A 12,491-nucleotide genomic window follows, 5' to 3' on the forward strand; every position below is an offset into this window, starting at 1 on the left:
CGTGAAGCTCCGACTTTCGGTAAAAATGACCTCATCCCGCAGCAACACTCGCTCTGCGGGACTCCTGCTGAACAAATAGTCTAAGATGTCTTTCCTGGCGATGAACAGCCGTCTCCCAGGGGAGAACTGCGCTCTGGTATTTGCTTCATCATGCTTAGCCTCCCCCTCACCCTCCATCTTTATCTTGTTCCTGTGCTTTTTCTGCTTTTCCACTACAATTCTCTATTCTTATCTGTTTTAACTCACAGACTGGGGAGAGGCTTGATAAATGCAGACTCCTGTATGAAACCCAGACACTATAAACTGCCCAGGCTTATGGTTCAGCTGTCAATAAATCAAGTCAGGACAAAAAGCAGACGCAAGGGAGACAGATGGACATGCCTGAAACAGGACATGGATTTATTAGGCCCTCTATCTCTGCATCACTTGAGTTCCTCGTAAATGCATTGTGTGTGTGTCTGAGTGTAGGCGTGGGATTACCTTCTTGAAGAGGCGCCCCGAGTCCTCGCTGATCTGCGCGAACCGTGGGATGATGTTGTTGAGGTAGAGGTCGGACAAAGTGGCGTGGTCCCGACTCTCCCTCTTCACCTGAAGCAGCAGCAGGTTCCAGCAGTTCACCGGAGATGAGATGGTCTGCTCCTTCCTGTAAACACACACACACAGGCAGGCAGACATGCAACATTAAAACCAACGAGTCTATTTTTATACACCTTGCAAAAGTATTCAAACTCTCTTCAACTTGTTTCCATTTCGTCAAGTTACAACCACAAGCTTCAACGTGCACTATTGGTCTTTTTTGAGATAAAAAAAACCCCAAAAAGAAGTGCACCATTTTGAGGTGGGACAAAGATCAACATCTAATTTGACATTAATCAGCTATCGCCAGGAAAACTTCAAACAAGTGGAAGAGTGTGAAAACATGAGACAAAAAGCATCCAGTAGCCCAGAACATCATCCTGAACGACTGATCTCTATATGAAACACAGTGGTGGCGGCACCATGCTGTGGGCATGCTGTTCTTCGGCAGGGACAGGGAAGCTGCAGGGAAATTTACTCAGAGAAGTCATGAAAGAAAGTCTGTTACAGGCTGCACATAACTTGAGGCTGGGGGTGGAGGTTACCCTCCAGCGAGGCCGGAGCTGCAATGGGGTGACTTAGATCAAAGCTGTTCATGAGCTAAAATGACCTAGTTGTCTGAAAGTGGGACTCTGACACACTGGTGAACTCACAAGATTAAATATGCAACATTTAATTCACAGACTGTCATTAGTCAAACACATTCCAATGGTTAGGAGCGTTCTCCAACAGATAATCACATCCAGCGTCAAAAGACAAACAAAATGGTGGCAGATCAAAGGATTGAATAGATTCCCCCCCATTTTAGTACACATTCTCTATAATGAGAAATATTAAAACCAACAAAAACAAGACTCAATAACTTCGTTAAAAATACATTACCTGCCAATTAAAAAGTAAACCTTGCGTGGAGTGTGTATTTCAGTAGTAATATTTGAAAATGTTGTCGTTTAAAGCTCCTCTCTCAGCTGCTAAGTTCAGCTTTTTGTGTGTGTGAGGTTTAAACACACACACACAGCAACATACAATCTCAACCTCAGAAACAGAACCAAAATCCCAGACAGATCAGAGCAAAAGCTAGCAATCGTTTCTCTTTTGAACTCACACACACACACGCACACCCACAGAGAGACCGAAAGCCAGTCCAAACACAGGCCTCTGCCGTGGTGAAAAAGCCATCAGGAAGAGGTAACGCTCCCTGCAAAAAGCACAGCTGCCGTTTCTAAGAAATCAGAGTGGGAGGGAAAAGAAAGAAAAACTCACAGTTATTTTATGAAACATATAATAGCTCAATACTACAGCACTGACGTTGTTTCAAGTGGCCATGGTGCCATTAGAGTAATGCCACGGTAGTAGGTAATCGCTCGCTTATGCAACAATGCAACTGCTTTCACCCAGGCTGTTTGAGTGTGTGCGTGTGCATGTGTGAGTACAGTACGAGTAATGGGTGATCCATGGATGATCTAGTGGGTAAAATGGATTATGAGTGAGTGTAAGTGGATGAAAGACGGCCTTTGTGTCGTTAAGGGCAGCTTTAGCTGGATAGAGAGAGCAAGAGCTGCAAGGCATTTACATCACACACACCAACACACACGGGGGGGTGGGAGGGAGTTCAGGAAAAGTAGAGCTGAGACCGTAGCACACGCAATGTCAAACAGACAGAGAGAGTCTTTGATTGAAGGGTATTGAGTTGGGGGTTTTGTCTGTGAGGAGGTGTGTCCGGGGGGACGGGACGGGGCGGTACATGATGTCACAGGTCAAATGGCTGTGATAATAACAACCGTGGCATGACAAAGGGAGAAAAAAAATCCCCCAGTAAAAACCAAAGAGTGCTGAAAGCCTCCATGTGTCATAAAGTCATGTGTGTTCACTTCCCTCAACGGGGCAGCTTTTCGTCTGGTCTCCACCGGTTGCACAACATAAAGACGAGAGCGCAGTTCCTCTGTTGTTTCAAGAAGCTGGTGACACGACACCCTTATCTCACCAGTGATCACCGCAGCAATGCCAGTCAACTCAAATACTACCCACTTCACAGACAAGACAAGAAGCCGGGTGACCCGAAGCTCACAGCAAGTAGAGAAAGAAACTTTTCTGAATGCCATTAAAATGAATCCTTCCACTGTAAAAAAAAAAAAAAAAAAAAAAAAGAAAATCTAAATAAGACTAAAAAGTTTCCTGAAATTTGCATTGTGAGAATGTCAAGTCTTTCGATAACAGCCTACTCTAAAATTTAATTTTAGAACATTTCACTCAACAAGAAAGAATGATATTGTGATGTCATATTTATCTCTTGGAAATATAAAAATAAAAGGACTTAAGAAAATACACAGTGTCAATAGGGCAACAACTATTAATATTTCCTCTTTTAGTCTAGTCATTCTGTATATAGAGCAAGGTGTTATGATTATTAACAACCACTGATGACCTGCAGGTTGTAAACATTTCTGTTAAATAAATAAAAGTCTCCATTTTACACAAGCATACAGCGGACCCAAAGTACACACAGGATTTAGGGACCATAAATAGCTAAAATCTGCAAATACTTGCGACCCCTTCTAAAAACATTCATAGCTGCCTGTTTTAATTGTTGAAATATCAAATATGCATTAATATGCACAGTGGAAACTGGCATTACTGCAGAACATCAACTGTTTTCCTTATCTCTGCTATTGTGGGTACAGCTAATCAGTGCAAAGGAAAATGAATGGCGCTCCTGGACTGGCATGCCAAGTAGCGTTTTGCCAATGTGTTTCAGCTTCCCAAGCTGCATTTTTTTTTTTGAATAGTCATATATTCAAAAGAATTTGCTGTTACACTCCATAGCAAAATCCACAAATAGGTGAATCCACACATGCTGAGGCGGGGATCCGCGTCACATCTTGTCAAAACTCCAGACTGTGGCATATGTATTAGCTTAATTTCATCACTTATTGCATGAATTGAGAAACTGTTCATGAGCTTCAAGTTGCTAGCTTGCAATCTAAGTCAGATCTGAAGTCTTTAAAGCGTATATCTGTAATAAGTCTTCCGTCTTTAGAGCACAAGTTCGAGTCAGTTCAGTAGATCTGTACAAGACATGCAAAATGTCCAAATCAAGTGCCCAGTCCTTTACTTTAACTGAAGCTCACCTTTCAGTAACCCATGCTTTCTTAAAACCTTGAATGAAGTTACCTATTTTCACAGGACTTATTTAATAGGCATGAGAGTTAAAGCTCTCTTTAAACGCAGATTAAAGAGAGCTTTGTCATTGTCTGTGCAAGGTCCTTTGTTGAATCATGTTAAGTGACTGCCTTATTATATTTATACATATGCGGTTTCTTTTTCGGGCAGGAAAGGCCACTGGCCAGACCAAAAGAAGCATAGCAGATGCAAAACAAAATATTTAGGCCACTTTTGCTCAAACAGCAATGACAACAGTTCTTCTAAATCTATGTACGTATTGGTTACATAGACAATTGATACTGGCCTAATATTTGGCCTAAGTGGGGTTTTTATAGTGGAACTTCTCAGAAAACATCTCTCTGAACCAATCGGGGTACTCACACTCACACGCACACCATACGGTTTAACCATATATCCCTGCAGCCACTGCTGTGCAGTCTGCCAAATAGCACACATACCAGGGATCTCCATGGGATCAGCATACTTACAACTCTCACACCCCACACTGTTAGGAGCACCATTGACGCCTGGCCTGTTGAGAGTGTATGAGCCACAGGCAACTCTCTCACACACAGACACACACGCTCTCCTTGATTCAAACAGCCAGATACACACACACACACCCACCCCCCCGCACACACACAACCGGAAAATAGCTGAAATTCCATCATGGCACTCTGACAGAGCAGCAACAGATGCAAGAAGAGTGTTAAATACACAGATGTTGGAGGTAGAGAGAAGCTAAATAAATACAAGAATAAATACTGACCACTTTGTAATTAGTGGCTTCATATTTTCTCCTTAAAGACATCTAGATGGACCACAGCATGTGAACAAACAGAGGGGCTGTATTTATTCTGTTCCACTGCCCTTCTCTTTTCCGCTGTTCCTTTCCCCTCCCCAAAATGCAACACATGCTCTTCAACTGCCTTTATATTGATCAGAGCTGGAGGGTGTGTGCTAGGCAGGGGGGGTGAATGTCCTCAAAGTAGGAATTGGGTTTCGTTTAGAGAACCTATTGATCCCTTTTAGTCTGTGCCTGTGAATCAGACGGACCATGAATGAGGGGTTTGCCCCCAGCAGAGAAAAATGTGTTTCTGGCATATTGAGACGGTTAAGAAACAAACTGAGCGACAGTGGAGGATAAAAAAAAAAGAGGAAGGTGACAAATGAGGAGGTCATTGGTGGATGGGAAATAAAAACAGGAAATGAAGCAACTGAAAGGGACAAATGATCCGGCCTTTCTCAAAAGATTTGAAGTCACTTTGGAACATCTGGTCGGTCAGAAACTCCAGCAAAAGTTTCCTGTTTTTTGATAAGTCCTTTAAAATCTCCAAAGGGAAAAAAAACAATATGCATGCAATGATGTGAAAAGGGGATTTGCCACCTTGTAAAATATTTCAGATTTAGCTTTTTTGTCACACTGACATGATTCACATCAAACACATTCTAATAATCAATGTCACATGCCCACCCAGGTCTGATTTCTGCCTCATTCATAGAATCGATGTCCCCAAATTATAACAATATGAAGCAGGTGCAACAGCCTTTGACATAATATCAGTCTTGAACAGGTCATAAAGCCATTTCTAAAGCTTTGGGACTCCAGCAGACCACAGTGAAAGCAATAATCTTCAAATGAAGAACACATGGAACAGTGGTAAAACTTCCCAAGAGTGGCTTGGCTTTCAAATTACTCAAAGACGCAATAATGGCTCGTCCAGGAAGTCACAACACAACTCAGAACAACATGTAAAACTTCAGATGTTATTCTCAATTTAAGTCAAAGTTCATGATTCAACAAAAGAGAGGGGCTGGGCCAACATTAAAATCTTTCCTCAACAAGAACACCATAAAGGCCTATCTCACTTTCTATATAAAAGAACAACACATCTTTATGATGCACGAGACTTTTTGGTAAGTACTGTATTCTGTGGACGGGCCAGTAAAAAGTGGGACCTTTTCTGTGTCCTGTTTCCTGAGGTGTAGAACTACAACAGCTTTTTCCGACAGTCATACATGGTGGTGGAGTGATAATCCAGAACTGTTCTGCAGTCAGTTAGTACTTGGAGGTCTTCTTATAACTGACGGAGCCACAAATTTGCTCTCTAGCAGAAAATGCTGGAGAGTAACCAGCCATTAGTTTCTGAACTTTAGCACACCACACTTGGGTCATGCAGCAAGGTGGCGATACAAAAATACCAACAAGTCAACTGAAAGTTTTAAAGGGGTGTAGTCAAAGTCTGGGCTTAAATTTAATTAAGATGCTGCGGCAAAACCTTTAACATGCTGCTTGTAAATGGGTGAATTTAAACATTTCTGGAAAAAAGCGAAGGCCAAAATTCCCTTATAGCGATGCAAAAACACACCAGATGGCAGCCATCTTGTGTGTGGCGCAATAGTTGTGCAACTACTTACTAGGCTAGGGCTTATGGGTCAATTGCTCTTTCAAATAGAGCCAGTCTGGTTTTACAACTTTAGCCTTTAAAAAATGAAATCTTATTTGATGATCTGAAACATTTAAGTGTAGCAAAAACATGAATAAAACAGAATAAATGAAAAAGGGGCAAATACTATTTCACTGCCACCAAAAAGTTTGCATCACTCTCAATGAAATCTATGAATTCTTTTAGCTGTTTTGTTTACAAACAAGCATCAAAGCAAACTTTAACTATGTTGCATGAACTGCAGAGATGTTGTAGCAACCAACAAGCAAGTTGGTTTCAATAGAAGAAAGCTAATCTGTCTCCAAGTTACTCATTCACTTCTCTTATTTAGGTGTCCACTGATTCCATGTAAGACTAAAGAAAGAATGAGGAACTGGTCTCTAAATTATAATTTTTTGAAAGAGTAAGCATTTACTGATGACTTACAGCTGTTCATGCCTCCATGGAATGATTATTGGCAGATTTATGAAACTGCGGTGATGATTAGAGAGACCTTGGGCTCCTTCAAATCTGCACCCGTGATTAATCAACATCTACACATTTCCATCCAAAAGGTCCCTCTATTTAATTAAACACATAAAGTCGCTATAAAAAAATTGTACTTCGCTCCTTTTGCCTGAAACTTTTATCCCCTAACATTTCAATGAGAATTATGCAGTTCAAAGATTTCATGTTTAAGACTGAAGTGTAGCAAGAGAAACTTTTAATGCAAAACACACCTTTATTCTTCATGAATTATAACATGAAACTTAATCTGAATTTGTTTTTGTATTTCACTATGCTTATATATAGTTCCAAATTTTAAATGACCCAATAAGCATTATTCCATTCAGATCTCACACGAGTTCATTACAAAACAAGCTAGCATTTTTTTACTCCCAAAGGTCAGAAAACAACAAAACAAAGCAACTGAAAACACACAAGTAGACTTATATATCATACTGTAAAGAACATACATGATACAGTTCAAACTTTGTCTGCCTACAGTGAATATATTAACAGGTTGCTGCTTTATTTGATCACTGCTTTTTTATGGCAGCTAGCTTGTTCCAGGCATTGAAAGTTAAAACCTGTTAGGATTAGCCTTCCAGCCTTTGTTTTAACAGCTTTACCAACATGGGTCAGTTTAATGTAGTGCCAATGCTGTTTGACAAATTTAGAAAGCATAAGTGCAGTACTTCTCAAAACTTTTCAAAAGCAACATAATATGACAAAAATATAAAAACATACAAACACTTGTATAGTACACATTTATTAAATGTGTACATGCTTCAACTACTTTCTGGCTGACGCACAATTTTGTCCAGTTTCAGCATTCTCTTGAATTCACACCTCTAATCAGCTTATGAATCTGGTTAAACAGAGTTAACGTTCAGCTGTCTAAGTAGGAATTCCTTGACATTTGCTAATATGCACCCTTTAGCCCAGGCGCTACTATGCTCACACTGTAAAGAGGTGTCAGTCAGAGAAAAGGTGAAAACAAACTCCAGCTACATGTACACTCCAAAGAAAAGTGAAGGTGGTCACCGATAACTGGAGAAAATACAAAAAAAGGGGAACATGAGAGAACTTGCACATTTCTCCAAAATTGATTAAAAGTTTAGACTGACATCAGTGAGAGAGGATGCCAAGACGCCAACAGGAAGGCTGAAGAAACTGTGAACATTTCTGGATTCCAACTGGTGACAGCCATACAATCATAAATGTTGCTCTTAAGGTACCTCTCACCAATTATCAAAGCTGTTACTTCCAGAAACCAGCTTCATTAGGTGGTGCAATTTTATTACTAAACCACATGTTAAATTCATTTAATCATACTTTAAAAGATACTGGTAATTTCTTTTCCTGCTTTCACTGAGCAAAAAGAGGGAAAGACATTCAAAGGAACAACCCCAACAGTAACAGATTTCAGCATACACCGCCAGGTAGAATTTCTAATATGGTTGCTAATCCCTTCGGGACAGGTCACCAGTCCATCACAGGGCAACACAGAGACACACGATCATGAACACTCACTCCCAAGGGTAATTTTGAAAACCCAATAAACCTGTGAGTTGTGTTTTTGGACTATGGGAGGAAACAAGAGTACCCAGAGAGAACCTACACTTCCATGAGAAGAATATGCAAACTCCTTTCCTAAAGGCCACAAGCTGGGATTCAAACCCAGAACCTTCCTGCTAAGCTGCAATATCGGTCCTAGCGGTAACAACTGTGCCACAGAGGAGCCCTACAGGTACTATGAATATGTTTATGGCAGTTGATCTTTTTTGGCATGAGCTGCTGTGCTCCTCTGGGCCTTGCTCTGTCTGGTTTCGCACAAAGCAAAATGTGTCTTGACATCCAAAAAACATAATAAATGTCGTGGTCGTAAAGATCACAGAAACAACTCCTAGCTGTGTGGAGCAGGCCCACTAACACGATGGCTAAAAAGGACATTTTAATCCCTGTCACTGGTTAAAAGTCAGAGAAGACAGATGCAAATAGGTACAGTTATGTCAGTAAAAAAAAAGTCACCTCTAGCTTCCTTAATTTGCAGTAGCTCTGCCAAGTGTGTGTGTGCATGAGGTTTATGATTAGCTAGCACTTCCCCACAGGGAAACAGCCTGCTCTCTCCTATTAAAAGCTGCCAGATAAACCGAGCTGCCTAAACCAGGGAATTTCAGAGTGCATCTTTTATATCGTCTACTGCTGATGGAAGGAGAAAAAAAATGGAAATACAAGTCACTGACAGAGAAAAAACATCCATGGGGAAAAAGACTGGCCTATTTAGCAAAGGTTCCCTTCATGGCAAGACGCTACAAAACAGAGCACAGAAACACCACCTGGACAATTTTGGGAACAGATTCTGCCTTTGTCATATGTGACCTTTCTCACAGGACGTAATTTGTTCAAAAAGAAATAAACGTGAATCGTGCACTGCTTCAGTACATCTATGTAGGAGGCATTGAGTGATTTAGGTAAAAATTCGACAATACAATTAGGACATCTGTCACCTCTCTTTGTGCAATTTTTTTCTTTCATTTCCTTGCCTGCTGCCTCTACTTCTCTATTCTTTCAGGAAGGAAGCCAACAGGCTGTGAAAAACTATGTTGCTCAAAAAGGCTAAATAAGGAGACTGGCTATTTTTGGCCCCACAAAGCTACATGTGCAAAGTACCGACCTGCAGCTCGGCTTAACTTTGTGCTTAACTGATCGACTCTTGGAGTACGTACTTGAGTAGATGGTCCTTGGTGCTGCGTGTCTTTGTGAGGAACCTCTCAGCCAGCTTCTCCAGGTTTCGGCTATAGTCCATCTCAATCTCTGCCTTCTTCCTGAAGAAGTCCTGCAGGTCCTGAAGCAGCTGAACCCTCAGCTCACACTGCTGGTCCAAACACTTGAGTTGCTCCACCAACTGGGCTCGGACCTCTGCAAAGGCACAAAGAAGAGGGGTATGAAGTTAGCTTTGTTGTGGTAGATATAATGCAGGTGTTATTTCACACACACAAAGTACTTGAAGATTTCTTATGCTTTTCTTTTGTTACAGTTGTTCAAACAAAATGTTCATATCATGCACTTATAACCCGAGTTACATGTGCATGGTTTTGGAGCATGGACAACCTGTTCATGATTCATCGTAATCAGGCTGAAGTCTGGAATTTGACTACATCTCAGCAAAAGGTACATTTTTGGAGTCTCTGAGATTGTTTGACGATCTGACACATTTGGGTGAACAGGAAGAGTCACATGATCCACAGAACTGCATATAACATTTGCTTCCTGATATTCTAAGATAAATGTTTATTTACTCGTCAATGTAATGTTGTTACCTATACAACAAGGGAATGCACTGATGACAAAGGGTAAAGCTGGGCTTTCATTACAGCGTGTGAGACATCCAACATCAAAAACACCTGGAGCTGGAAGACTTGGCGGAAATCTGTCTCTCGCCCACCGGTTTATGAAGCACGAACCTCCCAAGCATGAGTATGCATCTTCATGTTTACAGCCAACACTGCCTATGTGCGTGTGTTGGCGTGTGTGTGTGTGTGTGTGTGAAGGGGATCAGATATTCCCTTTCATCTCCAGAGGCAGCCATTTATCCCTGCTTATCACTTTTCATTTTCCTCCTGCCTCCGTCCCTTCTGCCCGCTCCTGCACTCTTCCTGGCCTCAAATTAATAGAGAGCACTCAGTGCAGACACACTCAGAAACCACATTCAATCACTGGCAACACAAACATCCCCTGGAGAGCGCTGTCCACTGCAGGGGAGAGAGACCACTGCAAAACGCATGCATTTACGTGGATAAAATCAAGGGCACTGGCACTGACACACATGTACTGAATCAATGCAGACAGCTGACAGATTAATGCTATGCTCCCTTCGCAGTCTGCCAACAGTGAGAAGCATGAATCCTCTCTTGAGTTGGAAAAAAACACACACACACATACACACACTCCTACCTTTACATCTCTGGCTGTAGAGAAATCGGACAGTTTTGGCCTCCATCCTCGCTGCGCTGCAGTATTCAACTCACACTCAGCCACACAAACACTCGCAGGGACCCGAGGAGCCAGCCGCCTGTCACGCCGGTGGTGATGCAGCTTTTGTGTTTACCAGCTGAGAGTGCAGTTTCTCATTACCACAAAGAGAAGTGGGATATCTAAATGTGTCTGTGACCACGCCGCTCCTCCCATCTCTCTCTCGCTTTCTCACGCCCCCATAGACATGGACCTTAACGTCCTGCCACTCGCCCCCAGAGGCTATTCGGTCATTTTTATGCTGTTTAAAAGGCCACAAAGCCACCGATGACGATGTAGCACAGTAGAACAAGCAAAGCTCACAGTAAATGCATGCATGCATACGCACTGCCGGTGTCTGTGCTAATTGCCTGGTGTGAAGATTTGCTTTGACAACATGTGTTATTGTCTCACAGTCTGTTCATGTATGTGTTTGTGTGTAATTTACTCATTGCGCAGCACTGCCAATGATGGGGGAGTGAGTCAGAGTTCCACCGCTTCAATACCTTGAGATGGTGGCCTTGTAATTAGCCCATTCAAGACAACAGCAACACAACGCACGCGCAACGCTTCAGATGGAAACAATCCCTCCAAAAAATAGGGAGAGCAGGAACAGGGGGCAGAGAGCAAGTGGAAGGACTGCTTGAAGAAAATATGGAGGAGGACTCTCAAATTCAATGCATTCGCTTTAAGTCACTCAGCCCCATCAGGTTGAAAAATTAAATATTAATAAACAATAAATGATGCACGTTTATTGTTCTTTGTTGAGGTAAAATAATGTAATAATACTATTTGCCTTCCCCATCAATCAGCCTTTTGTGTGTGTGTGTGTCTTTGGGTCAGAAAGCATTAGTCATCCTGTGATAATAACATTAATCTTTGATTAATGATGTTTGCAAGTCCAAAAACTGGCAGTATGACTATAGCTGTTACTTTTACTGAGTTTGAAATTGACTTCTATACACAAAAAATTAGTAGGTTGTCAGTCTTCCACCAAGATATACAACTAAAATTTTGCCTGAACCATAAATTATGCACCGTTTCATTTCCTAAGCTAGATATACTGTTAGTCATAGTTCTTGGAAAGAAAATCTGCCATTCCACAGGAATCAGCAAGACAGATTTTGAAGAAAACTAATAATTTGCTCAGGCCAGAATAAAAGGCCTGATCGTTCCGTGTCTTGACTTGCAAAGTAAAATGCTGTAGCATGTGGAAATAAGAGTGAAATAATATTTTTACACACTTGTGAGAGATTATGAGGAAAAAGAAAGAGTAATAACACTCGTTGCTGTTTTGTTGCTCTGTAATGTCCATCATCCTGACTGAGTCCACAGTGGGGATGAACCGGAATGTGACGCCTCCACCTCCTCCAGCCAGTCCAGTCACATTTTCCAGGCAGATGAGAGCAGGTCTTAATATCGAGCTCTGGGAATCTACTTTACCGATGCTCTCCTTTCCCTTTTACTCCCTCCTTGCCTTCCAGTGTCTCACCTCCTCTCTCAGCTGAAGCTACAGGCTGCCTAGCTCTGTCTGCATGAGAGTTGTGCATACATTACTCACTCCGTTCAGCCAGGAGCAACAGACCAATGGGAAAGAGGATTTAGCTTGAACACAGCTAGTTATCTCTGCAGGAACTGCATTTAAAGGATGATAGTCATTTAGCTTTAGAAAAGGCAGTCATCTTCCTGTTTATATTCACTGCAGCCACCTGTTTCTTTTTTTTTTTTGACAACCTGTGTAGGTATAGAGCAAATTCATGTCATTAACCTGGATTTGTTTTCTTAGTCCCATCCAGAGCATAAAGATGA

General features: G+C 41.7%; 1 protein-coding gene across 4 annotated transcripts in view; it reads right to left on the reverse strand.

The window, feature by feature from the left end:
• Positions 1–12,491, reverse strand: part of srgap2 (SLIT-ROBO Rho GTPase activating protein 2) — a 63,241-nt gene that overhangs the window by 23,420 nt on the left and 27,330 nt on the right. For 3 of the 4 annotated variants that reach the window (XM_028002289.1, XM_028002290.1, XM_028002292.1), the window contains exons 2-3: positions 9,398–9,590; positions 481–643 (exon numbers count right to left, since the gene is read on the reverse strand). In XM_028002289.1, the coding sequence (XP_027858090.1) occupies positions 481–643; positions 9,398–9,590 (356 nt within the window). Of the gene's footprint in view, positions 1–480; positions 644–9,397; positions 9,591–10,625; positions 10,771–12,491 lie in introns of those variants that run through there. The other variant, XM_028002291.1, reaches the window with a different exon arrangement.

The sequence above is a fragment of the Xiphophorus couchianus genome, chromosome 20 (genome assembly GCF_001444195.1).
Source record: "Xiphophorus couchianus chromosome 20, X_couchianus-1.0, whole genome shotgun sequence".
In the NCBI taxonomy this organism is placed as follows: domain Eukaryota; kingdom Metazoa; phylum Chordata; class Actinopteri; order Cyprinodontiformes; family Poeciliidae; genus Xiphophorus; species Xiphophorus couchianus.